The 25686-nt window shown below is 40.0% G+C and overlaps 1 protein-coding gene across 5 annotated transcripts in view; it reads right to left on the bottom strand.

The window, feature by feature from the left end:
- LOC126473876 (uncharacterized) overlaps positions 1-25686 on the bottom strand; it is a 320808-nt gene that overhangs the window by 183488 nt on the left and 111634 nt on the right. For all 5 annotated transcript variants that reach the window (XM_050101208.1, XM_050101209.1, XM_050101211.1 and 2 more), the window contains one exon: positions 6463-6971. In XM_050101208.1, coding sequence (XP_049957165.1) covers positions 6463-6971 — 509 coding nt within the window. The remainder of the gene's footprint in view (positions 1-6462; positions 6972-25686) is intronic.

The following is a 25686-nucleotide window of genomic DNA, read 5'->3' as shown; positions in this document are numbered from 1 at the left end:
AACAGCATGTAGTCAGAATTTGTACGTTTGCCGCTGAACATCTAGCGTGCAAAATAAAATTCTTTGTGAACAAGAAGTACTGAAACTTATTTATGTCATTACATGATTCCCACATGGTGATGTAGTAACATCAAGATGAACCTGTGGCAACATCAAGAAGCAGCACCTCGGATTACACAAGATATGTCTTATTTTTTTGATGGAGGATATCCGTAATAAGATGTGGCATATTGAACATTGTTTTTCTTGTGTTAAGCAATGATACACAACCCAAGCTTCATCATAAAAGCATTTTCGCCAAATTATATTACAAATGAATCAAACACGTAGTAAGACAAGAGCCCCAGGGCTTTTCTAAAAAATTCTTCTATTGCTAATAGAGAATCAGTGGAAATGGTTGTGTCTGCTAGGATAAAATTTTATAAACGGAGTTGAAGGACATGTATTTATACACTGAAGTTTTAACTCTATGAGAATCAATTGTACTTACATGTCTCATATTTGAGAAAATCACTTGTACTTCTGAGATATCCTGACAACTGGTGGTAGCCTTACATATTGGATGCCGATTCCCAATCTGGCTTATTCTAGTTTGCACAGGTGCCATATGTCACTGGTTTTGAGGACTCCATGAACTTCACATTAGTCCTTGTCATATGTCATAATTAAGCACAGTCTATAAATCAGATGGAACCATCGAATAATTTTGTGGAATACCTATTCACGAATAAATCTTCAAAAAGGTAACAACTTGCTCAGTAAGACAAAATCTTAATATGCTCTAGTGTGAAAGTGCTGATGTATACAGCTGAAACAATTCACACAGCATAGGATTTATTATTTTAAAATAAAATTACTTTGGACACTATGTTGACATCATCTTTACTATTTGGTGCCAAAAACTGACCAATCAGCTTTTCTGAGAGACAGTCACTGATGCAGAGATAATCGTGACTGTGTGAAATAAGCAAGTGACAGTTGGAATAAAAGTTGTGAGCTCTAGGGTAGAGTATCTACAGGAGCTGTGCTGAAATAAATTTTAACTCCAGTATTTGGTGGGCAATGAAGAAGTTATGCAATTAATTTTTCTACTGTTTGGCCTCTTTAGACTTATTTGTATTATCCCATGGAAGTTGTGGGGGTGGGGATTGCCTCACTAGGCCTGTTATATCTTCGGATGTAAGCTACCGTATTTACTCGAATCTAAGCCGCACTCGAATCTAAGCCGCACCTGAAAAATGAGACTCGAAATCAAGAAAAAAAAAATTTCCCGAATCTAAGCCGCACCTGAAATTTGAGACTCGAAATTCAAGGGGGAGAGAAAAGTTTTAGGTCGCACCTCCAAATCGAAACAAAGTTCGTCTAATTGTAATATGAGACACAATTTAGCTCGAATGAATGACGGTACAGCTGCAGTAGTTTGGTTCGAGTCGTAAGCTTAGCAGTTAAGCTTTACCAGGTAGCCATTGCAACGCGTCAGGTGCTCCGTCCGTATTTATATGGATATCCTTCCTTTTTCACGTGCTTCGTATGGTTTGAATAGATTGCTTATTTTTGTTTGATCTGATTAGCGCCGTTGTCTTTGTTACAGGTGTTTACGTCACTCTAAGCTGAAAATGCATTACTGTACTGTGTCATGCATTGTTTGTCGCATTGTGATAGTGCGTGTTTACGGCCTGTCGCCGCTCGCGGCATGGCTTGCTTTTGTGCGCGCTACCGCCGCTTACAAATAAAAAATAGAGAGGAATCATCTCATTAGCGAAACACTTGTTGTTACTTACACTACTGCTTTCTTTGATAATGATCAACTAGAACCAAATAATAGACTGCGTATGATAGATGATGTTCTGAACGAAATTTTAGCGAAAATTTTTCTCCGTTTGAAAATCTTTGCAGGCACCTCTTTAGTTCATTACATTCTGCACAGAAATTAGAGTCATCTTAGATTTAAAAATCTAGTCAGTTGCCGTGCTTCATTTCCGACTGTATCACTATTAGGCATAAGAATAATACGAATATAAACATGACACGATACGCATATTCTTCCGCGTTTGCAGTTGTCTCACTCTAGTTTCGTAGTTTATTAGGCAGACAGGATTTAAATGAGATAGTAGCACACACGAAACAATACATGGCAAGATGTTTATATTCGTATTAATCTCATGGCGAAGAGAATACTGCATGTGATTCACAATTCATAAAAGTTCCTTCTCACAGGTAGGAAAAAAATTCGGAACGTAGAGTTGGCCATATTGACAAACATCCCAAACAGTCTTGCCAGTCGGATTTTCTTAGTACATTGAAATGCTGCTACATTCGAAGAGCAACAATACAGAATTTGCATTTACTTCATTGGATAATGTACCAAAATGCAGTGGTCAAAAGTCTGAGCGGAGGAAAAAGGCTCGTCTTCCACCTTTTTTTTTTATTTATTTACTGACACAGAGGTTTTGGTGCCAGTATTTATCTTTGTGCCTACAAAGCATGCCTGTGTAGCGCTACATATATTCGACGGCAGAAGTTAGTTGTGGCGGCACCCACCAACGTTTTTCAGAACTCCCGCTTGCTTTGCACTCGATTCTAAGCCGCAGGCGGTTTTTTGGATTACAAAAACCGGAAAAAAAGTGCAGCTTAGATTCGAGTAAATACGGTATGTGTAGAAAGGATTCCATTAAAGCAAGTAATACGAAAGAGAGAGAGCAGATGTCTTCTCCCTCAGCTGGGCAGTCTATCTGTGGAGAGAATTGGTGTTTTGTCAAAGTTGTAGCTGGTAGAGGTACAATTACCACTTCCACAAAGCTTTTCTGGGTGAAGTCTTTCATATTTATTTCTAATGTCTTGACATGGCAGGCATTTGAGAATTTTATATTCTTGCGTTTTCCTTTTTTGAATGCAGGGCAGGTCTGCACGTAAGGTAAGTATCGTCTCGGGCCATTCACATGCATTACTTTGTGCGTTGCCCTTCTACAGTTCCATCAGACAGAATCATGGTGCTGCAGGATGACACACATCAAATCTTATGCATTTGAAACACCTCACAGACTGAGGAACAAAGGATTTAACAAGCTGCCAATATATCATAACCTTGAACTTTTTTTCGTACGATATTTTTCTTGAAGGCATGAATAAAGGTACTGGTATCTACTCCAATAGCCATAGGTTCCTACTGGTTCCAGCAAAAAAGTTAACACATAGGCACTCTAAGTCAGTGCACAGTTTTTAGATGTGACAAGCCCTTAATGTTTCACATCTGATATGCTATGGAAAAAAAGAGAAAAGCTTTGGTTTAACCAATATTAAGGTAAGATGTTTGACTGTGGATGCTAAATGAGGCACAATGCAGAGCTAGTTTCTTCTTGCTGTATTCTTCTTAATACTCATCCATTTAGTCAACTGGTTTGGACGTCTAAGTAAAATGTAAGTCGTGGTCGTCACTTACAATGCATGACTGCTTCTGTCAGTTTTACCAAATTGAGACTGTATGAGCACTTCCATCACCTTTTTGCACTTTGAAATCCTTTCCCTCTGGTGAGTTACGAAAATATGCTCAAATTCTAGCGATATAGTCAGCCATTCAGCTGATAAATATGTGGAACCACTAGAAATCACAGTAATTCAGTCTTGATTCAAGATTTCTTTGCAGTAGACAGACAATGTACTCTTTGACCACCCCCTGAACTTTTAATATTCTTGAATTTGAAGGCAAGGCCAGGTACTGTGTGCCACATCTTCACTGAGATCTGATGAACTGTTGAAATCAATATTAAGGGCATAGTTCTTATCACTTCTACTTTTGCAATTAGCACTGATTAAAATGATATCTAGTTTCACGCATAACAACTGGAAAGAAAATATTTGTAATCTGCATTGGACTTCCTACTAAGGAACTTACATTAAGGGCAGTTTCTCCCACGTACACAATTATTTGAGGAGATGAAGTATCCTTTGCCCTGTCCCTCAGTATTCAATGAAGGACGATGCAAAAAGAGTGTTTTGAAAGAAATAATCTTCATTAGAACTGGATCAGAGTTGTTTGAAACCTTCAATGGGGTATATGTTCTTACCTTCAATAAAATGAATTCTTATAGTCAAATAAGCTACATTTGCACACAAATTACTTCATTTGATGATTGCCCTCAGCTTATGTGGGACAGAAAAGCAGCCACTATATTACAACAACTACTAAGCTCTAATAATAATTGCTGCAAGGAACTGGACTACGCACTGAACCTGTCGAATGTGACAAAGGAGACAAAAATTATGAAGTACGGAAGTAGCTTTGGTTATACACAAAAAACACACACTTCAAAAAAGATAGCTGACACCAGCAGGAAACAAGTACTAATGTTGTGTATGTCAACAACGCACTGTTTTTAAACTATGGAAACTTGGTGCCACATGCTCCAATTGGCCGCAGGATCAGCCTGTTGCCAGATGTTCTGGACAATGCCTGACCACGAATGCTTTGCCTGCCAGAGATCGTGATCTATCCAAAGCGGCCCGCATGCTCGCATGCTCGATGGCCTTGGCGCAAATCCACCAAGGTCCCGACACATCCATTGTAGTTTCATGATAAGACGTACTGGGAACAAACCCGTCAACAGCTGTTAGTTCACCTACGGAAAGTCTTTTATGTGTCGGCGCTGAAGAGGACCTTTTTTGTAGCTAGAACATTGTTTACTTAAAGCAGGTGCACAAACTGGCGACCCTCTGAAGCGAAACAAGCTAGGTAACGTCGAACCGTGTTTTGCCGAGCTCTTTCAAAGATTCCTACCATTGTCCTGATTTGATTGGCGGCATTTTGAATGTGATCCATTAATTCCTCTTCATTTCTAGGTGGTTCGTGTCTGGGTGGGTGAACTAGAACCTTGAAGAATCCCCACAGGAAAAAGTCCAGTGGCATGAGGTCTGGTGATCGCAGGGGCCATGTCCTACGAGCATCTCTGCCAATTACCTGGCCATCGAAGAGTTCATTTAAATATCCGTGCACAGCATGACTGTTGTGTGCAGGCACCCCATCATGCTGCAACCACATGCGTAGTCGTATGTCCAGGGGAACATCTTCCAGCAGGCCGGGTAGAGTTTCTTGCAAAAAGTGAAGCTAATTGGCCCCAGTAAGTCAAGGAAATAGACAGACCAGCCCAATCAGATGGTCACTCACAACGCCTGCCCAAATGTTGAACAAAAATTGTTCCTGGTGTCCGTGGATGCACATGACATGAGGATTTTCCCTTGGCCGCACATGACATGAGGATTTTCCCTTGCCCAGTAATGAACGTTTCGAGTGTTGTAAAGGCCATCCCGATGGAAGGTGCACTCATCGGTATACAACACAATGGTGGGGATCTCATGCAACACGTCGCAGAAACCACCAGCAAAACCCCAGTCTGTGATCATAGTCCACCACAGGATTTAGGTCTTGGACAGGGCGGAAACTAAATGGATGCTGGCCATCACCACTCAAAACCTTCCAGACTAACCAATGAGTGAACCCCATGTCATGTCCAACTGCCGAGTACTTGTAGTAGGTGCTTCCTTGAAGCGCTCAAGAACAGTCTCTTCAAATGCAGCATCCCAACATGTTTGAGGTCTTCCAGCATCACCATGATATCCCGCTAATGAGCCTGTTTCACCGAGTTGCTGGTAAATTGCTGTAAATGTTTGCAGGTGTGGGTGGTGTTGTACAGGGTACCATTCCTCATACATCTATCTAGCTTCATGCACATTAGCATCGGCTAGTCCTTAAACAAAAACCATATCACATTGTTCATCAAAATGAATACTGTGCCGCCATGCATAATGCATGACTAAATTGTAGGTGACACGTGTGCGCTCTGAAGCGAAGCTTACGTGTGAATGCCTCTGACATGAGGTGGAGACAAACAGCAAGACCTATTCGACGCTTGCGTGTATCTTGTGGGGCAGTGACGGGGCGAGGGATGTATGATGTGTGAACCGACAACCACAGTGCTGCCCATCAACCGGCGCATGCCAACGGGGCAATCCCACAGCTAATCAGAGCATGTGGCACCAAGTTTCCTACTTACTAGACAACGGACTTATTTTGCCTGAGTCACGACCATGGCAAAGAAGTCAAAACGAGGTCTGAGGGATCATTATATGGATAATCTTCTGGGAGAGTATGCCAAACAGTGAGAATAGCTGCATACCTACTTTTATATGACACTTTGTAAGCCATGAAATAAATGCTGAAGAAAACAAAGGTATTTTTATTGAACTACTAAATGACATATGTTAAACTCAAGATACCCCAGAGACGAGAAGACTAACCTGAAATGTGCATGCAACATCATTTTCAAAACCACAAAAACATTTTAAGAAGATTACATGCTAAAAAAATCAAATTTTTCAGATGTAATATCAATATTAATGATGCTCATATCCTCCTCCTCCTCAACCACCACCACCACCACCATTGCCGCCGCTGCCAATAAAACTTACCACCAATGCTTGAGGTGTATTATTTCTTCTCATAACAACCGATTGCTCCTTATTTCCATACTGATTATCATTGATTTTTGCATCTTGGCAACTTGTCCCCAAGTTGACAATGCCATTATCTTCATCGCTTGAGTCTTCACTATCATTAACAATATCGAAACTTCTTTTAGTTGCCAGAAAATGTTTCTTTGTAGTTGTAGCAGTGTTGCTACATTCTGGTTCATTTCTTTTAGGGATTCCACAGTTAGTTCTTTCTTCTTCTAAACATGCCCGGTTTCCTGTATTTTTAGTATCACGTTTTTCAACTACAGCATTATTAGAACCAAGTCCAAGAACTTTTTCTGTGAACTTATTGTTGGCAAGCAATGAATTTCTCTTTTGAGTTTTGTTTGTGAATTCCTCACAACTACTTTCTTGTGATGATTGTCCAGGGGGCTTTTGGATGGAAGAACAGTTGTCTAAAATAGCTGCATTGTCATTTCCCTTCCACTGAAAATCTCGTGGTTCTCCTGATCAACAGACAGAAAAAATAAAAAAAATAAAAAAATTAAAATTGAAGTGATTACAATGAAGTGGCCAACTTAAAATATAAATGTAAAACAGTCAAAAAGAAATGAAATCATTAATTCTTGGAATTTTCATATCACCTACAATCTGATCTAAATATTTATGTACAAGAATTAAATGATAAACAAGCAAATCTGTGAAACTAAAAGTAATAACTGGCAACTAAGTCAGTTAAACGAGTTTAAAATGAACTAACACAAAATCTGGCAGCAAAAGAAATCAAGCTTTTTTTAGAGTCTACATAAAGATAACCACTAGCCATATAGGTAAGGCAGTGAATAGACAACATGCACAGAGAACAAGACTGGAAACGATGTTGCGTTTTCGGACAATGTTCTCCATAGCTTTCAATGTTTTCCTCCAAAGCTGATGAAAAACACAGACCCATGGACTCAAACATGCACAGCTACTTTGACCCAATTAATTACATTACCCTAGGGCAGCAGCCCAACTGGCGTGAGGAGTTTTGTTGGATGGAGAGGGTGAGGAGAGCAGTGAGGGTAAAAGGGGGTGAGTGGAAAAGGTAACAATGGAAAGAAATAGGTATGCAGAAACACAAGACACACCCATGAGCAGTCAGGGGAAGTTGCATGTGATGCATGATTTAGTGGACGAGTGTTTGGGGGGTAGGGGTGCACAGTAGATCAACAGAGTGAAATAGGAGGCACTAGGGTGATGGTGCAGGTGGATGTGGAACTGGGGCTACCAAGGACGGAGATGAGGAGGGCTGTAGGACTAAAGGAGGAACTGTAATGGCAACTGCCAGCTATATATTCTACGAAAAATGGCAAAGGTGTGAGGTGTGGGGGGATCCAGATGCCACAGGTTGTGCAATGACCAAGAAGTCAAGCCTGTTGCACTCAGCAGCATGTTCCACCACTGGATAGTCAATTTTGCTCTTTGTTGTAGTTTTAGATTGGTTATTATTAAAGTGTCAAGTTTACATAAAAATTTGGACCGAAGTCACAGCTGAGTTGGTATACAATATGACTGCTTTCATACATGACCCTGTCTCTGATAGGGTAGGATATGACTGTTGGGGTGGGATATTCTACAACAAAACTCTGTGAACCACTGTGAAGAGCAGTGTACCATATATATTTGAATTTTTTTCTGTTCCATTCCCACATGGAGCACAGGAAGAATGATTGTTCAAAAGCCTCTGAGCATTCTGTAATGAATTTAATCTTGTCATCACAACCCCTATGGGAGCAATCCGTTGAAAGCAGTTCTTGAAATACTGTTAGAAGACTTTCTCAGGACTCTTAACGAGTCTGCCAGTTCAGTTCTTTCAAAATACATGACCCTCTTCCGTGGATCAAACAAACCTGTGACCATTCACACAACAAACTGGTGACCATTCACACAAGCCTGCGACATTCCCACTGCCCTTCTCAATATCCCCTGCCAGTCCTAATCGGTAAGGGGCCCACACAAGTAATATTCTAAGATGGGTCACATGAGTGATTTGTAATCAATCTCCTTTATAAACTAATTGCATTTCCCTAATACTCTACTATAAAGCTGAAGTTTGCTGCCTGCTTTATCTATGACTGATCTTAAATATTAAAAAAAATTCAAACAGGAGTGAAACAGTGTGATGGTCAAAATTTAGTACGTAAAACCTGTAAAATTGAGTGATAGCCAAGGTCGTAATGTTTCAAGTTACCTTAATGAAAATGTAAATCTCGAGTGTCTGGGGTATGTGTATCCTTCAGCAGAAGCCAAGGATGTCTTGCAAAACTCTAACAAAAAGGCTTCTGAAGCTGATGTCATCGTAATTATGACTGGAACAAATGACATAGCGAAAAACAACAGCACGAATTTAATAAAAGGTTTAAGAAGGACATTACAAGTATCACATCGAAATAAGTGTTTGTTGTCGATGTTCCATTTAGATATGATCTTGCAAAACGATCCTGCGTAAACAGCAAGGTACTGGAAGTAAACAAACAGCTATATCACCTGTGTTCGAAATTCAAAAATACCTCAATCATTAAAGCTAGCGAGTTTGACAGGGAGTGCTATACACGACAAGGATTCCACCTCAACAACCAAGGAAGAAGATAAATCTCGAAACTGATTACCAAAACTGTGAGTAAAGAAATGGCCACCTTTACAGTAATACCAATGGACCATGGAAACCTGTAAAGCCTGCTGGTCTGTCTGGCAAAATATTAACAGATATGTTCCAGCAGGATCAAAATAATCTTCAAACCTTTCACTCTGAGCCCAGAAAACTAGATGTATCTGAACACTGTCAAAATGGGGCCTGGCTACCAGCAGTAGACTTACAAACAACTCAAGATATCAGCTGTCCAAAAGTGCCCTTAAGAAGACAATCTGAACCCTCTTCTTTACTGCCCAGGGTTAGGAAAAATAGTCTTCTGTTCTTACATATTAATATACAGTCTTTAAGAAAGAAGTTGGGAGAATTGAAGTACTGGTTAGAAACTTCCAACTGTGGTATACTTAGTGTAAATGAGCACTGGCTATATTCATCAGAAATTGACCTCAATATTCCATTTGGCTACTCCTAAGCCAGTAGTCACTGCAGATCAACAATTGGACATGGGGGTGTTGCAATATATATTAAGAATGGACTAAATCTACAATACTTTACTATTGATGTCACAGACCTGTGTATAGACACCACCTGTGAGGCTGCAGTTGTACATATGCCTAAACATAATATTATTGTTGCACCTGTATACTGCACACCATCTTCTAGTGAATACGAATTTATAGTAAATTTAAAAAAACTGTTAGTCTTACTAACTAAGCATAAATATAAATACCAAATTTTGGTGATATTAATATGGATATCAGGGTACAGAGTCATATGATATTGGAATTCTTGGGTAGCCTATGAGCTTTTGATTGCTATTGTCTAAATGATAAGCCTACAAGATATAATGCATGCTTAGACAATATAATAAGTAATATCCATGAAAATAATGTTGAAATTGGAGTAGTCAAGTTAGGCCTAGCTGACCATGATGGCCTATGGATTACAGTTCCAGTCAGTATTCCAGATGAACAACACAAAACTGTTAGACCTATGAATGAATGCAACATAAGATAGTTTAGAAATAGATTAAGGTCAGTTAACTGGAATGACATCTTATACAAAGATATGTGTGTGAATAACACAAGCAAATTATGTATAGAGGAAATTTCAAGAATATTTGATGAGTGTTGTCCCAGATTAGTAAAAAGAGAGAATAATAACCAAGCTCATAAACCACAGAGACTAAATAATTGGTTTACACAATACTTCAACAGCATCAGGATTATGCTTCTTATGTTTAACGACAGATCTCATAACAGCAGCGAGTACAAAGAGATGTACATTAAAATAAGAAAAATTTATAGATCTGAAATAAGCTTGGCAAAATGTAGGGCGAATGATAACTATATTCTTAAATCCAGAAACAGCTGTAAAGCTGCCTGGGAAGTAATTAAAAGTGAAATAAATAGACCAACAACTCAACTAGCTATACCCATAGCCCCAGATATCTTAAACTCACACTTTGTTAGCTTCAATTTACAACAAGATTTGTCTGCCCCCAACGCCATGCTTGATGCTAAAACTCTTTTAGGTTCAAATACGAATGTAGTTCATAAGTTCTGCTGGGCAACAGTAACTGAAAATGATGTTAACAAAGCAAATAGCAAACTAAGTAGTTCCAGGGCAGAGGACTTCTATGGTCTGTCAAACTTTGTTATAAAGAAGATATCAAGTGATCTTCTGTCCCCTCTAACCACTCTCATTAACTGCATATTACAGCAAGGGATTTTCCCCGGCTGTTTGCAAATAGCAGTAACTATTCCCATATTTGGGAAAGGAGATAAATCAAATCCAAGTAACTATCACCCTATCTCATTAATCCCAATAATATCTAAACTGAAACTTCCTGGCAGATTAAAACTGTGTGCCCGACCGAGACTCGAACTCGGGACCATTACCTTTCGCGGACAAGAACCCCATGCCATGTCCAACTGCCGAGTGCTTGTAGTAGGTGCTTCCTTGAAGTGCTCAAGAACAGTCTCTTCAAATGCAGCATCCCAACATGTTCGAGGTCTTCCAGCATCACCATGATATCCCGCTAATGAGCCTGTTTCACAGAGTTGCTGGTAAATTGCTGTAAATGTTTGCAGGTGTGGGTGGTGTCGTACAGGGTACCATTCCTCATACATCTATCTAGCTTCATGCACATTAGCATCGGCTAGTCCTTAAACAAAAACCATATCTCATTGTTCATCAAAATGAATACTGTGCCGCAAGGTTCGCAGGAGAGCTTCTGTAAAGTTTGGAAGGTAGGAGACGAGGTACTGGCAGAAGTGAAGCTGTGAGTACCAGGCGTGAGTCGTGCTTCAGTAGCTCAGTTGGTAGAGCACTTGCCCGCGAAAGGCAAAGGTCCCGAGTTCGAGTCTCGGTCGGGCACACAGTTTTAATCTGCCAGGAAGTTTCATATCAGCGCACACTCCGCTGCAGAGTGAAAATCTCATTCTGGAAACATCCCCCAGGCTGTGGCTAAGCCATGTCTCCGCAATATCCTTTCTTTCAGGAGTGCTAGTTCTGCAAGGTTCGCAGGAGAGCTTCTGTAAAGTTTGGAAGGTAGGAGATGAGGTACTGGCAGAAGTAAAGCTGTGGGTACCGGGCGTGAGTCGTGCTTTGGTAGCTCAGTTGGTAGAGCACTTGCCCGCGAAAGGCAAAGGTCCCGAGTTCGAGTCTCGGTCGGGCACACAGTTTTAATCTGCCAGGAAGTTTCATATCAGCGCACACTCCGCTGCAGAGTGAAAATCTCATTCTGGAAATATCTAAACTATCCACAGTTAAAGTGGTTGAAAATATTGTTAGTGATATATATGATGGCTTTGAAAATAAATTAATCTCTTGTGCTACTCTCCTAGACCTGAGTAAAGCATTTGACACTGTATCTCACAGTACTTTGATCATGAAATTAAGACACTAACGGCATGGAAGAGGCCCCCTGAAATTATGAGAATCCTACTTAAGCAACAGAGTACAATTTGTTATAGTTCAATTCTTTTATCTTGGTGGTTCGCGCATGCCCGCCCAGACGCAGGAGATTGCTGCATTGCCAGTTGCGCACGGCAAGCAAACTTACGTTTAGGGGGGAGCGCGCAGTTTATGAAGTAAAGCCACCACGGCCGCATTAACCCTTTCACTGCTACAGAGACATGCTCCCCGCATTCCGCACTGTGCGCAATTTTGTCATCACTGCACTGCTCGCCTGTGTAGACACATGGTGTTCTGACTGCTTTGACACTCTTATCATTCGATTTCACAAAAGCTATTTGGCCCAAAAATTTGATTTTTACACATCTTCTTGACTGATACCTTCCCCCCATAAATGACTTAATTTTGTTTCGATGTTCAACGCAGTTATTGTGCAGCATTAAATGTAGTAAACCACTGCACGAAATTTTGAAGAGTTTGCAGAGGTAAAAGTCCATAGCGTATACTTTCCGTATGGTTGATTTCAGTTGCCACTAGAAATTTCAAAAAATTACATTCAAACAAATAAAATTCATGAAGTAAGACACTTCGATATTGTTTTTAAATAAAGAAAATATTAAGCATCGAATAAGGTTTGAACTCGGGACCTTTCGCATAGCAGCTAAATACATTAACCATTATGCTAACGCGGCTCGCCATTTAATGAACTTCCTGAAGGACTTTACAGTAGGACGCAAAATACCGACAAACACTGTTGGTACGACTGTGAATTACTCACGTTTTGTCGAAGTACAATAGGAAATAAACAATTACCGCTGTTCTTTATTGCGAAAAAGCGGTTAGTGAGAATGATACAAACACCTTTCCTTGCTATCGTCTGAATTAGGAGGCTTATTGCTTGTTTGGTTTAATTAATTAATAGAATATGAAGCAACTGGTATAAAGAATGCTTATTCCAAACTTTCTATAAAAGAAATTCTGCTATCAAGACATTGCTTTTGTTCAGTTACTTTATTTATGACTGAACGTTTAAAACTGAAGACACTCGTCCATGCTCTGTATTGCAGTCGAGCTCTGGTAACGTTGTTCTCTGTTCATTGGCTGACTGTGTTTTGTGACATCAGATGCGCAGAACGAACCTAAGCTCGGCTGCCATCATAAATGACGCGCACTTTAGTGTAAATGGCCAGCTGTCAAACCCACAAACAATAAAAAGAGGTGTGCCACAGGGTTCCATACTTGGGCCCTTCCTGTCTGTAGTGTATGTTAATGATATGCCGCAGTATTTACCTTGTAAAACAGTCCTCTATGCGGACGATACAACTTTTATCAATTCAGGACAGACTCTTTAGTCTGTACGAGAAAAAAATAATATAATATTTGAAAAATCGGTTCATTGGTTTAGTGCAAACTCCCTATACATTAATGAAACAAAAACTGAGGAAATATTCTTTAATTTGAAGGTATCAAACAAAGAAAATAAGTCTGTTAAACTGTTAGGAATGATTATTGACCAGAAACTCAGCTGGGATAAACATATCACATACGTGTTTTCTAAACTTGCACGTGCTATGTTCCTACTTTATAAGCTTAGGAATAATGTCCGCCAAAATTTACTGCTGCATTCATATTTTGCTTATATCCACCCCCATCTTTCATATGGTATTCTGCTCTGGGGAAATTCTCCCAATTCAGTATCAATTTTCAGATGGCAAAAAAAAGCTCTTCAATGTATAGTGGGTTTATCTCCTAGGGATACATGCAGGGAACATTTCAAAAAACTTAACATCATGACAGTTCCTTGTTTGTACATCTCTTATTGCTTATTACACGTAAAAGAAAACATAGCTCAATATCCCCTTAGGTCATCTATCCACACCCATAATACAAGACGAAACCACACAATTGATCTGCCATACTCTAGATTGTCCAAGATACATAATAGTTATAAATATGTAGGCCTCGAACTGTTTAATATGCTCCCTAAAATTGTACAAACAGTACCTAAAAAATAAATCTACTACAGATTGTGGTTAAAAGAGGAGCTAACTCAGCTGAAAACTGGGCAGAATCTGAAAGGTACTCCATCATGCTGGAGCTTTGGTCAAATTTAACGATTTCAGCTGTTTCTCAATGTCACTGAAACTAATATCTATTTCACTCATCTCTTCAGTGGTATAAAGATGTAACTATGACAATACTAATGTGTTTGCTTTTGTAAAGGAACATGCACAATTAAAAGATATGTAAATTGAAGGGGTATCATTGCTGTCAGCTGCAGCAGGACATTAAGCAGAATCAGCGGTGATGAGTGAAAAATTGCATTTCCCTACTGTTCTACCAAAAACCAAAGTTTGCTACCTGATTTATCTATGACTGATCTTATGTCATTTCCCCCTTTCATGTCCCTACCAAGTGTTACACTCAAGTATTTGTGTGAGTTTACCTATTCCAACTGTGATTCACTGATACTATGTTCATTGGATACTATGTTTTTCCATTTTGTGAAGTGCACAATATTACATTTCTGAACATTTGAAGAAACCTGCCACTACTTTGGAATCTTATCATAGTCAGAATGAATATTTTTGCAGTTTCCTTCAAACTGTACTTTATTGTAGATAACTGTAACATCGAAGAAAGTCAGGGGTTACTATTAATATTGTATGCAAGGTCATAAGGATATAACATGAACAATAAGGGATTCACTTCCCTGGGGTACACCCGAAGTTACTTCAGTTCTACATTTGTCAATGGCTCTCCAGACAAGAGAACATCCTGTGTCCTCCCTACCAAGAAATCTTCAATCCAGTCATAAATTTCCACTGATACAACAAACAAATTCTGGTCCGAGATGCTGGTGTTGGTGGTCATGTGTGCGTGACGTATACTTGCTTGTGAGAGTGAATGGCGTGTGTTTCTCTTTCTTTTTCTGACAAAGGCTGCTGCAGTTGAAAGCTTATGTGTAAGTGTCTTTTAATTGTGTCAGTCTGCAATTTTACGTGTCTCCTTTACAATAAGTAGCAATCTACTTTTCCTATATTGTTGATATTCCAACTGGGAGTTTCCATTGTTTGATTTTACTCAACATATAGATCTTTCTACTTGTTTTAGCTGCCCTTTGAACTTTGGTTGCTGCATCTCAGGGTCTCATTGACAGCAGTTTCGATGTGGACATCTTCAAAGAGGTCAGGTCTGTTTTTTGCTGTAGATTCAATACATTTCCATCATGAGTGTGATTCAGAACCACCTGTTCTAGGTAGTTTTCAGGGAAGTCATTATGAAACTCACTTACAAGAGAACTTAGATATTCTCTCAAGTTTTCATTACATCAGGAGGTGAGTCTGGTGGTCGATAGAAGAACCCTATTATAATTTCATGCCCACCGTTGATGATGAGTCTTGCCCACACAATCTCTCAAATACAGCTACAATATCTACCTCAATGGATTTGTGTTTCTTGTCTACTGTGAGAAGTACACCACCCTCACTTCGCATTTCCCTATCCTTTTGGTATACACTTAAATTATTCCTAAGGAGCTCAGTACAGTCAACTTTAGGTTTTAACCCGCTCTCTATGCCTAACGTTATGCCAGCTTCAGTGTTTTTAGGCCACTTCAAACTCTGGCATTTTGTTGTGAATGCTTTGACAGTTAACCATTAGGATTTTACCGCTTTGTGGTCTGACAGGATTTCTAGGTCCCATTTTAAAAGAAGAGCTTAAAATATTCTCTTTTATTAACAGCATAAACAGGACTGCTGCTCCCTATTTATTCTTAGTTTAGTACACCGTTAACATATCGTAGAACTTTTACGGTTGTATTACTGTGGCTCTAGACCGGCTTGAATCTCAGCACTGGTAGTCCTTATGCTATTCAATTGCATGTAGTTGGATGGATGTCATTCTGTGCTTAATTTTGAATGTTAACTGTGATAATCTGGTTTTCATATTTTTTTCCCCACTTTCATGGTAAGTCTGTTTACGCTATAACTTTGTACAGGTACAAAATATTGAAGATTTTTTTTTTTTTTCATATAAAATATTCTGTACTTGTAATTTACTTCAGATCTATAGCTTCATATTTTTGTATGAAAGCAAATGGCAAGCAAATGGCAAGAAAATTGGAAGATAAAGTGATAATGGAGTTATTCTAAAAGTTTTCCCAATCTGATATTGATACAGTAATTAAGGAAAGTAGTGATTCTGAAATAAAACACATTCTTGGATAATTTGAACTCACCAATTTACCAGCCAAACAAAAAATGACACCACATCATATGTCATCATCAACAGACTATTTCCACTTATTCTCCAAAGGCTGAAGTCATTCAGTCTGAGGGTGGCAGTGATAACAACAAATCTCTCCCAACTATTTTTAGAATAAAAGAAGAAAGGAGGGTTTTCACTTTCAAATTTTATTTTGAACTCAACATCTTGGGTGCTCATAGTCAGATTTTCTTGTTAATCATGGAAAATGTGAAAACTATGCTATTTCCAACATAGAATCAAGAAGTCATTTAAAGTGATCCCAATGTACTGTTTATTTGTGTCAACAAGAGAGGAAACTTTTTTTGTCACAAACAGTTCTCATGAAGTAATGTTTGTTGAAGATTGGGTCTTTATAGCTTGAAGAGACTCCGTAAGTCTCTTTTTGAAAAATAAATAAAATAAAAGACAAAAAATGTATTTCTCTGGTTACCTTTCTACTTAATTAATTGCCATAATGACAAAAAATTGAATGTTGCCAATGACAAAGAACAAAAATTCAAGCCATAAAGGGCTAATACTCTAATCTGCAGGGTGGCCAAGTAGTTTCTCCCCCCCCCCCCCCCCCCTCCCTTTTCTCTTTACAATGATAGTTACAAGTCTCACTATCTGGGTTGGATGGAGAGTCACCTAATCTAAAAAACCTTTATGTGTACCCCACACACAGTCAGCTACCTGGGTAGCTGCCTTTGATGTGTAGTGCACACTTTATCCATTTAGGACAGGGGCGGGCAAACGTTGCACACGGCTCATGAGCGCACAGCGCTGCACGTGTGCTGCTCGCGTGCAATCGTTGAATGGGGCAGTGGCGACAGCCAGCAGGTTGCGGCAGTGTAGTACCAGGCTAAGCTGCGGACGTTGATGCAAAGTGACCACTACGTAGTGAACGTTGTATTTGAAGTACTGGAAAATGCAGAGTGAATCAAGGAAACGGAGAAGTGGAGATTTGCTATCTTTTAAAAAGGAATGGGAGAATCAATTTTTCTCTGTACAAAAACGTGAAAATTGGAAATATGTGGCAGTATTCTCGCTGGTCAGCGGAAGTTTAGTATTGAACGCCATTATCATAAATTTCACAAGGACGAGTACAATTTATTGTCGGGTTCTGAGCGGATGGGGAAATTGACTGAACTTATGAAGAGCAATCTGACGATACTAGATGAATCTGTTGTCACGAGAGATCTGAGACTTTCTTTTGTCATGTCTCTCATCTAACTGATTTCACATTTTATGGAGCATTGTTTTCAATTTTTCAGGACGACAACAATGACAGCCCAACGGTACGTGCAAGTTATAAGATTGCGCTTAATATAGCGAGAGCTGGAAAACTATTTGTTGAAGGTGAGTTTATAAAGGAGTGCTTCAATGATGCTGCTGATTTACTTTGCCCACTGAATGCAAAGCAGTTTCGAGCTATCACTCTTTCTCAGCGGACGGTAAGTCGTCGTATAAGCGCCATGGCAGGTGACATTTACCGTCAATTAAAGAGTGCAGGGCAGGAGTTTATTGCATTTTCCATCGCACTTGATGAGTCCACAGATATTTCAGACACCGCACAATTAGTGATTTATGTCCGAGGTGGGGACACTGCTCTGCAAATAACAGAGGATTTTTTAGTTATGATATCTTTAAAAAGCACGACCACCGGTGCGGACATCCTGAAAGCCATTGAAGAAGCTGTCGATTCAGCTGGCTTAAACTGGGAACGTTTGGTGTCAGTGACAACAGACAGAGCACCTGCAATGAAAGGGGAACAAATGGGATTTATTGGATTACTAAGAAAAAAGGTACAGCATACAGAAGAATCATTGTACAGCATCCACTGTATTTTGCACCAAGAAGCACTCTGTGCAAAAGCAGCAAAACTGGGGGACGTCATGCAAGTGGTTATTCGGGCAGTTAATTATTTGAGATGCCACGGGCTTATACATAGACAGTTTCACACACACTTAGCTGAAATTGGGGAAGAGTACGGTGACATACCTTACCACAGTGAAGTCCGCTGGCTTAGCCGCGGAAATGTACTCAAAAGATTTTTTGAGCTGAGAATACCAATAAATCAGTTTTTAAAGGACAAAGGAAGATACGACGCCAAGCTAGAAGATCCAGAGTGGGTTGCCGCCCTTGCATTTTTAGTGGACATTACCGGACACATGAATGCATTGAACACAAGTTTACAAGGAGAAAATCAGCTAATTTGTGAAATGGCTGAAAAGGTGCAAGCTTTGTCTACTGTGCGAGAACAGAATTGCAAAGAATATGTTTCCGTACTCAGTGCAATAAAAGAGGAATTTCTCAAGCGATTTGGGGATATATCATATTTATCCCAAGCGTTTGAATGGTTCTCGAGACTATTTGCTGTTTCTGTAGATGACATTCATCCCAATTTGCAAATGGAATTAATAGATCTACAGTGTAATTCTCATCTGAGAGACAAGTTCCTTTTGGCAAGATGTGTAATAGACTTTTATCACAACTTCACACAGCAAGAGTTTCCTCGTCTCCATCGTGAAGCCGCGAAGATAATGTCAGTGTTTGGCTCGGCATAACGTTTGTGAGAGATTTTTTTCTCTTATGAAAATTAATAAGTCTCGGTTAAGAGCAAACATCAGTGATGAAAATTTACGTAACTGTTTGTGTTTGTCTGTATGTAGAAATTTTGTTCCAGGCATTAAACGTATTGTAAACTCCACCTGTGATAATTAAATAAAACGTATTGTAGGTAAAAGGCACTCTTTCAAACCATGATTTTTTTCAAGCACTCCTACTAACCTTATTCCTTCATTCAATAAAGCAAGCTAGGAAACAAACCGCATTACAGAGGAAGGAGTGGAGAGACGGTATGGTGGGGAGGGGAGAGAATGGGTGGCTAGCTTGCCCCTGTGTGCACGCAGAACACCTGTTAACTGCACGCGTGCAAGTGCACCGCACACGTCCAGGATTCCTGCACGCCCCTGATTTCAGAGGACCCTCCAACTCTCAACCTAATGGTGGAAGTCTAGGAAGTCACAGCCTAACTTGTCACAGAACCTTCAGAGTCTCTTGTTTTCAAGTCCTCCACTTGCATCAGAACCAGGGGCCACAGTCTGTTCTTGGGACAATGTTGTAGATTGTGAGCTTTGTTTAAATTCCATGAGCAAGGCTGGTACTTTCAAATCCTCTCTGGTACTTGCTGAAATGACCCAAAAATGACCTTGGAGCCCAAACGACAGGCATTGTTTGTTCCAACGTAAGCCACAATCTGTAGTTAGTTGCACTCTGTTCCCTCAATGGCTGCTGGAATAGCCTCTTCAATATGCTGAATGAAGCCTCCAGGCACACGCACTGGGTGCACCTGGTGTTCCTTCCCATCCCTTCCATCCTTTTTCTGTCATTTCCCTAAGGGGCACCACTATTTGCTGTACGTTTGAACTGCCAACGATTAATTGACTCCTGTCCCTTTGATCCTGGGAGCGCATTAACACAGGACTAAGCAGGTTTCCAACAGGTGAAGCAAGTCTGACTAGCTCAGTTCCAGTGCAGTGGAAGACACCATCTCAAACTTGTTGGTTAGCTGGGTAGGTGTAACATCCCGAGTTTCCCCTGAACTGTGCCTTCCCGGTACAAGACACCTAGACCTACCACTAACAAGTCACTCACAGTCAAGTGGACCAGTAATGATGGCTTCTTTGTTTTCTGCAAGAGACAGTATCCACAGGAGAGGGTAGCATTTGAGGTACACTTGGTATCTCTGGTACACAACTCTTGGTAGGCTTACCAACAAAAGCATTCACAGCAACTTCTAATCAGTTGACAGTAGTCAAGGTGATTTCCAGCTGCTTACAAATAGCAACCAACCTATCCCTGCTTGTGTCTGTGTATGTGCGGATGGATATGTGTGTTTGTGTGTGCGAGTGTATACCCCTTCTTTCCCCCTAAGGTAAGTCTTTCCGCTCCCGGGATTGGAATGACTCCTTACCCTCTCCCTTAAAACCCACATCCTTTTGTCTTTCCCTCTCCATCCCTCTTTCCTGATGAGGCAACAGTTTGTTGCGAAAGCTTGAATTTCATGTGTATGTTTGTGTTTGTTTGTGTGTCTATCGACCTGCCAGCACTTTCATTCGGTAAGTCACATCATCTGTGTTTTTAGATATATTTTTCCCACGTGGAATGTTTCCCTCTATTATATTCACAGGATATATACTAGTAGACTAGGATTGCGATGGAGTGATTGTGAAGGCCCTGCCAGCATACCATAGGGGCAGACTGCCTGTCACTCCAGATATGATACCAACTCATCTTCTATGGGAGGGGATTGCTGCTAACGGAATAAAGTACTGTTGATGGTTTGGTCTTGATATAGACAGAGGTTTTCATGGAGCCATTGGAGAGGTTGATGTTCAGTAAGGTGGCATATTGAGTTAAAGAGGACCATGTGAACAGAAGAGGAGAGAAAGTTTGGATGCTGTGGAAGAAAGGGGATATAGTGTCTTGGCCTGGATTCAGATCAGATCATAATGATATCATCAACAAAACACAAACCAGACAAGGGCATAGGGTCTTTGGTTGGTTAGAAAGGCTTCCTTTAATGAGCCGTAAACAGACTGGTATGCTTTATACCAGTAACATTGAACTTTTCTGTGGTTTCCTTAAATTACACTGACTGACCTCAGTAAGGGTCCTATCAAAGAGTGGTACAGGCTTCAGCAGCAGCTTCTCAACCACCAAAAGTGCTGCATGTCAAGGATGATCCAAGCATTTTATAAACAACATAGTATTGAGTGTTGCCAAGCAGCAGATTTTGATTTCACGGGTATGCACTTTCAAACAAGGGGCCTTTACACTTAAGTGAAAAAAGTAATGGGATAGCAATATGCACATATACAGATGGCAGTAGTATCATATACAAAAGGTATAAAAGGGGAGTGCGTTGGCGAAGCTGTCACTTGAACTCAGATGACTTATGTGAAAAGGTGTCCAATGTAATCAGAGATAAATTAACAGACTTTAAATGTGGAGTGGCAGAGCTAGACACATGGAATGCTCCGTTTTGGAAATAATTACAGAATTCAATATTCCGAGATCCACAGTGTCAAGACTGTACTGAGAATACCAAATTTCAGGCATTACCTCTCACCAATGGCAATGCACGGGCCAACTGCCTTCACTTAACGACTGAGGGCAGCAGTGTTTGCGCAGAGTTGTCAGTGCCAACAGACAAGCAACATTGCAAGAAATAACGGAAGAAATCAATGTCGGACGTACAATAAACATAAGCGTTAGGATGGTGTACCGCAATGTGGCATTATGGGCTCTTGTAGCAGATGACCAACATGAGTGCCTTTGCTAAAATCAAAATCACTCACAGTTTCTCTCCTGGGCTTGTGAAGACATTGGTTGGACCCAAGACGAGTGGAAAACCGTGGCATAGTCAGATGAGGCCCAATTTCAGTTGGTACGAACTGATGGTAGGGTTCAAGTGTGGCACAGACCCCATGAAGGCATGGACCCAAGTTGTCAACAAGACACTGTGCAAGCTGGTGGTGGCTCCGTAATGGTGTGTTCTGTGTTTACATGGAATGGACTGGGTCCTCTGGTCAAACTGAATCAATCATTGGCTGGCAATGGTTATGTTCAGCTGCTTGGAGAACATTTGTAGCCATTAATGGACTTCATGATCCCACACAACAGTGAAATTTTTATGGATAACAATGCACAACGTCAGCGGGCCACAATCATTTGTGATTGGTTTGAAGAAGATTCTGTACAATTTGAGTAAATGATCTGGCCATACAGATCACCCAAAATGAATCCCACTGAACATTTATGACACATAATCGAAAGGTCAGTTCATACACAACACAGCACTGGCAAAATTTTCGCAATTACGGATGGCAATAGCGGCAGCATGCTTCAATATTTCTGCAAGGGACTTCCAATGACTTATTGAGTCCATGCCACATTGAGCTATAATGATGATTATTATTATTATTAGTATTATTACTATTATTATTATTATTATTATTTTTATTATTATTGGTTTGTGCGGCACTCTACTGCACGGAAATCAGCACCCGTAAAAAGTCCCAATTTTTAAACAGTCCAATTTTTTTCCATAGTCCAGTCGAGCCACTGTCATGGATGATGATGATATAATGAAATGATCAGGACAACACAAACGCCCTGTCCCCGGGCAGAGAAAACCCCAACCCAGCCAGGAATCGGACCCGGGACCCCTTGATCCAGAGGCACCAATGCTAGCCATTAGACCGCGAGCTGTGGACCCACATTGAGCTACTGCATTACACCAGGTAAAAGGAGGTCTGACACAATATTAGAAGATCTCCTAAGTCTTTTGTCACCTAGTGTATTTTGGTTATTGTTCTGTTTCATTTCACCTTAATCTTCCATCCTACAACTCTTTATTAACACAATCCCTTCAACAACAAGTTTCATAAACAAGGCGTGTAGTAATATGTACCCAACCAGTTTCTCTTTGCTAGTTATAAAGTTCTTTACTAGTCATATTTCTTGGTCACTCAATGCCAGACTTTGTTCCTTATTCAATCAGTCTCCTGATTTTCAAGAAACTCCCTTGGAACACCAAAATTTAGAGGCTCTAATAATTTTTTTTCTGCTTTTCCCACTATACATGCTGCACCCACACATGGTGTTGTGCTCCAAACAGACTTTCATTAATCTTTGTCTGGTCTCTGCATATGGGTTGTAACATGGAAGCATTTAACTGGTGTCCCATAATTCTATACACGATCAGCAATATATTCCACAATTTTGTATACCTGTCCCATGATCATCCTGAAACATTAAGGAAGAAGAATTGAAAGAATCACCATCCTTTCTCATAACTGTTCTTTGGACAGCTGAGTAATGGACTCTGAAGAGACAATGAATAAGACAACACTTTTAGCCATGCTTTGATTGTACCAATCTTTCAATCTGATTCAAAAAGAGTACTTTTCACCATATAAATGGTAGTGCTATCAAAAGAAAACATCTTCAAAGATTGTTTTGATAGCTGATGGACACACTGTGAGAAAAATGAGAAATGGTTTGTCATACTAATATGCAAAAATACTAACACAATGAAGAGTCAAAGTAAAGCCACATCCTTAGGTGACAAACAAAATATCTAGAGATACAGGTCAAATTGCAATCTGGCCACTTGTTAACAATCTTAAAAGAACACTTGCCGAGTAGTCTATAACTCAAGTCATATGACTGGAAGGTGCAAAGCTTTTCTAGAAAGATTCATTTTCCTGTAGCTGCCCCTACCACTATTCATAGTCTTTAAAATATTTGTAAGCAAAATTATAGTATTAACAGACAACATGTTTCGTAAATATAATCAGTATATAATGTGGAAGGAAATGTGAGTTGTAACACAGTTTTATACAAAGGGCAGTCAAGGGAAAGATGCAGGATTTCACTCAATCAAACAACTGTTTAACGTTCAATTAATGAGGGTATTAGAGATACAGGACAAAGTTGACTGGGGGAAAATCAGCCAGTCTACAGAAAACACAAAATAGCAAAATCTGGATGGCTGGACAGTGATTTGCACCTCCTCATTCAGCAATTTCAGTGCAGAAAATACTGTGAAATGTTGACTAATGCTATCAAACATGCAAAAACCATGCATCACATGAGAGAACAGCAAACTCACTGAATAAAATTATCACTTTAACATATGTCAAGAAATAACTATTACGGCATAAATAGGGCATTCAAGATATTACTACACGGAAAATGAAAATTTATGCACTAAAAAAATATTTCATAGCCACTATTTTTCATTAATTTGCAAGTAAAACCAAGCTTTTACTAACAAACATGTAGAACTTTTGGAATACTGTTTTCCAAGGCAGCTGCATCACATGCAGTGACAACACACAAAGAAACAAACAGAAGAGACTGAATCAGTTATTGAAACACTGACAAGCAAAGACTCATACATACAACAAAATACTATGTAAAATTTTGACAATGAAAATAATCAATTTTTAAAAATATAATGTAGTTTTTCCTTCTCATCCTGGCCAGTAAGTCTCCTCTGACCCAGGGTTCTGGCTGACTTTTCTGAACTCTACCCCTTTTCCTAAATCTCACTAGTCCTTTTCCTTCACCCCTCTTCCAGGATGAGCCACTGGCTCCAAAAGCTTGTCTATGTAATACCTTTTTTATGTATGTTCTCCTGCTGCCACTCAGTGAGAGGATTTTTTATCTGTCAATTTACATTATGTATAATTATAAGTATCAGTACATGACACAATAATACTGTAATGCCTTCAGTAAATTTTGGGTGTTACTGAATTAAAAGCAGCTCCACTGCAGCCATATGTGAGGCAAGCATGCAAGCACACAGGTGGTGACACGTAATTTCACAAGCTAGCCAGTTTGTACACTGCAAGGTGACCGGGCCGACCAGCACAATTGTGTTGAAAGGCCATGCAACTATTAACCAGCTTGCTGAGTATTTCCACAGCATTGAGGCTCTGAGATGTTGATCTGTATGTGCCTGGAAACAGGGCAACAGCACAATAAGTGTGCTATTCATCGCTATAAATACCCTCTGTTTCTAACATAATTATGCACAGTCAGGCAGCACCCTCCATGACATCAGCTCCATGCAATTCTCCATCATATTATGGGCCAGCCAGCAGCTGACACCAATCTGGGCAGCCACCTCCATCAGACCAGCTCAGAGTTTTATGTCTTCACCTGCACACTTGCAACAACACAAAAGATGAGCCACCACCAGGCTCCAACGCAGAACTTCTGTCTTGGAGGGCAGTGGTTCGCAGCTACAGAGGTCCTGCAACTATCCTTACACACCACTGTGAGTTTCTAACCCAGTAACAGTGGCTGCCTATGAGAATTCAGTGGTTTACGCATCACTGACACTGCTCACTCAGGGTTGCATAATGCTAACTTAGCCACGCACCACTGAGTGAGGTAAACAGTGTCAGCAACATGAGACAAGGACATAAAATGGCCATCCTGCCCATGCGACCCTCCAACTTCCATCGGCATCACCGGTAGACCACACACCTGAAGAGGGTGAATCCAGGAGCATCACGGCACTTCAGAGTTACAGCTCAAGGTTAACTAAAATATGTTGTATCTTGCAGCAGAGTTTTCCTAGTCACCCCTGGCCAGCACTATCATCTCCAGGTCCTATGTGGAATATGATTCAGGTGTTATCATTTACTGGACATTATAATGTTTGTTAGGAAGAAAAAAAAGAATGATTTCATAAATGCTTGAAGGGATAATGCAATAATCATTAAAACAAATGGTGTGTGTGTGTGTGTGTGTGTGTGTGTGTGTGTGTGTGTGTGTGTGTGTGTCTGATTGACTAAGTAGTAAGTTGAGGACATTAAATATTTATTTTCTTTCAACAAGCA

The sequence above is a fragment of the Schistocerca serialis genome, chromosome 4 (assembly GCF_023864345.2).
Source record: "Schistocerca serialis cubense isolate TAMUIC-IGC-003099 chromosome 4, iqSchSeri2.2, whole genome shotgun sequence".
Taxonomy (NCBI): Eukaryota; Metazoa; Arthropoda; class Insecta; order Orthoptera; family Acrididae; genus Schistocerca; species Schistocerca serialis.
The sequence above is the reverse complement of the archived record's forward strand: the minus strand, read 5'-3'. Positions and strand labels throughout refer to the sequence as shown.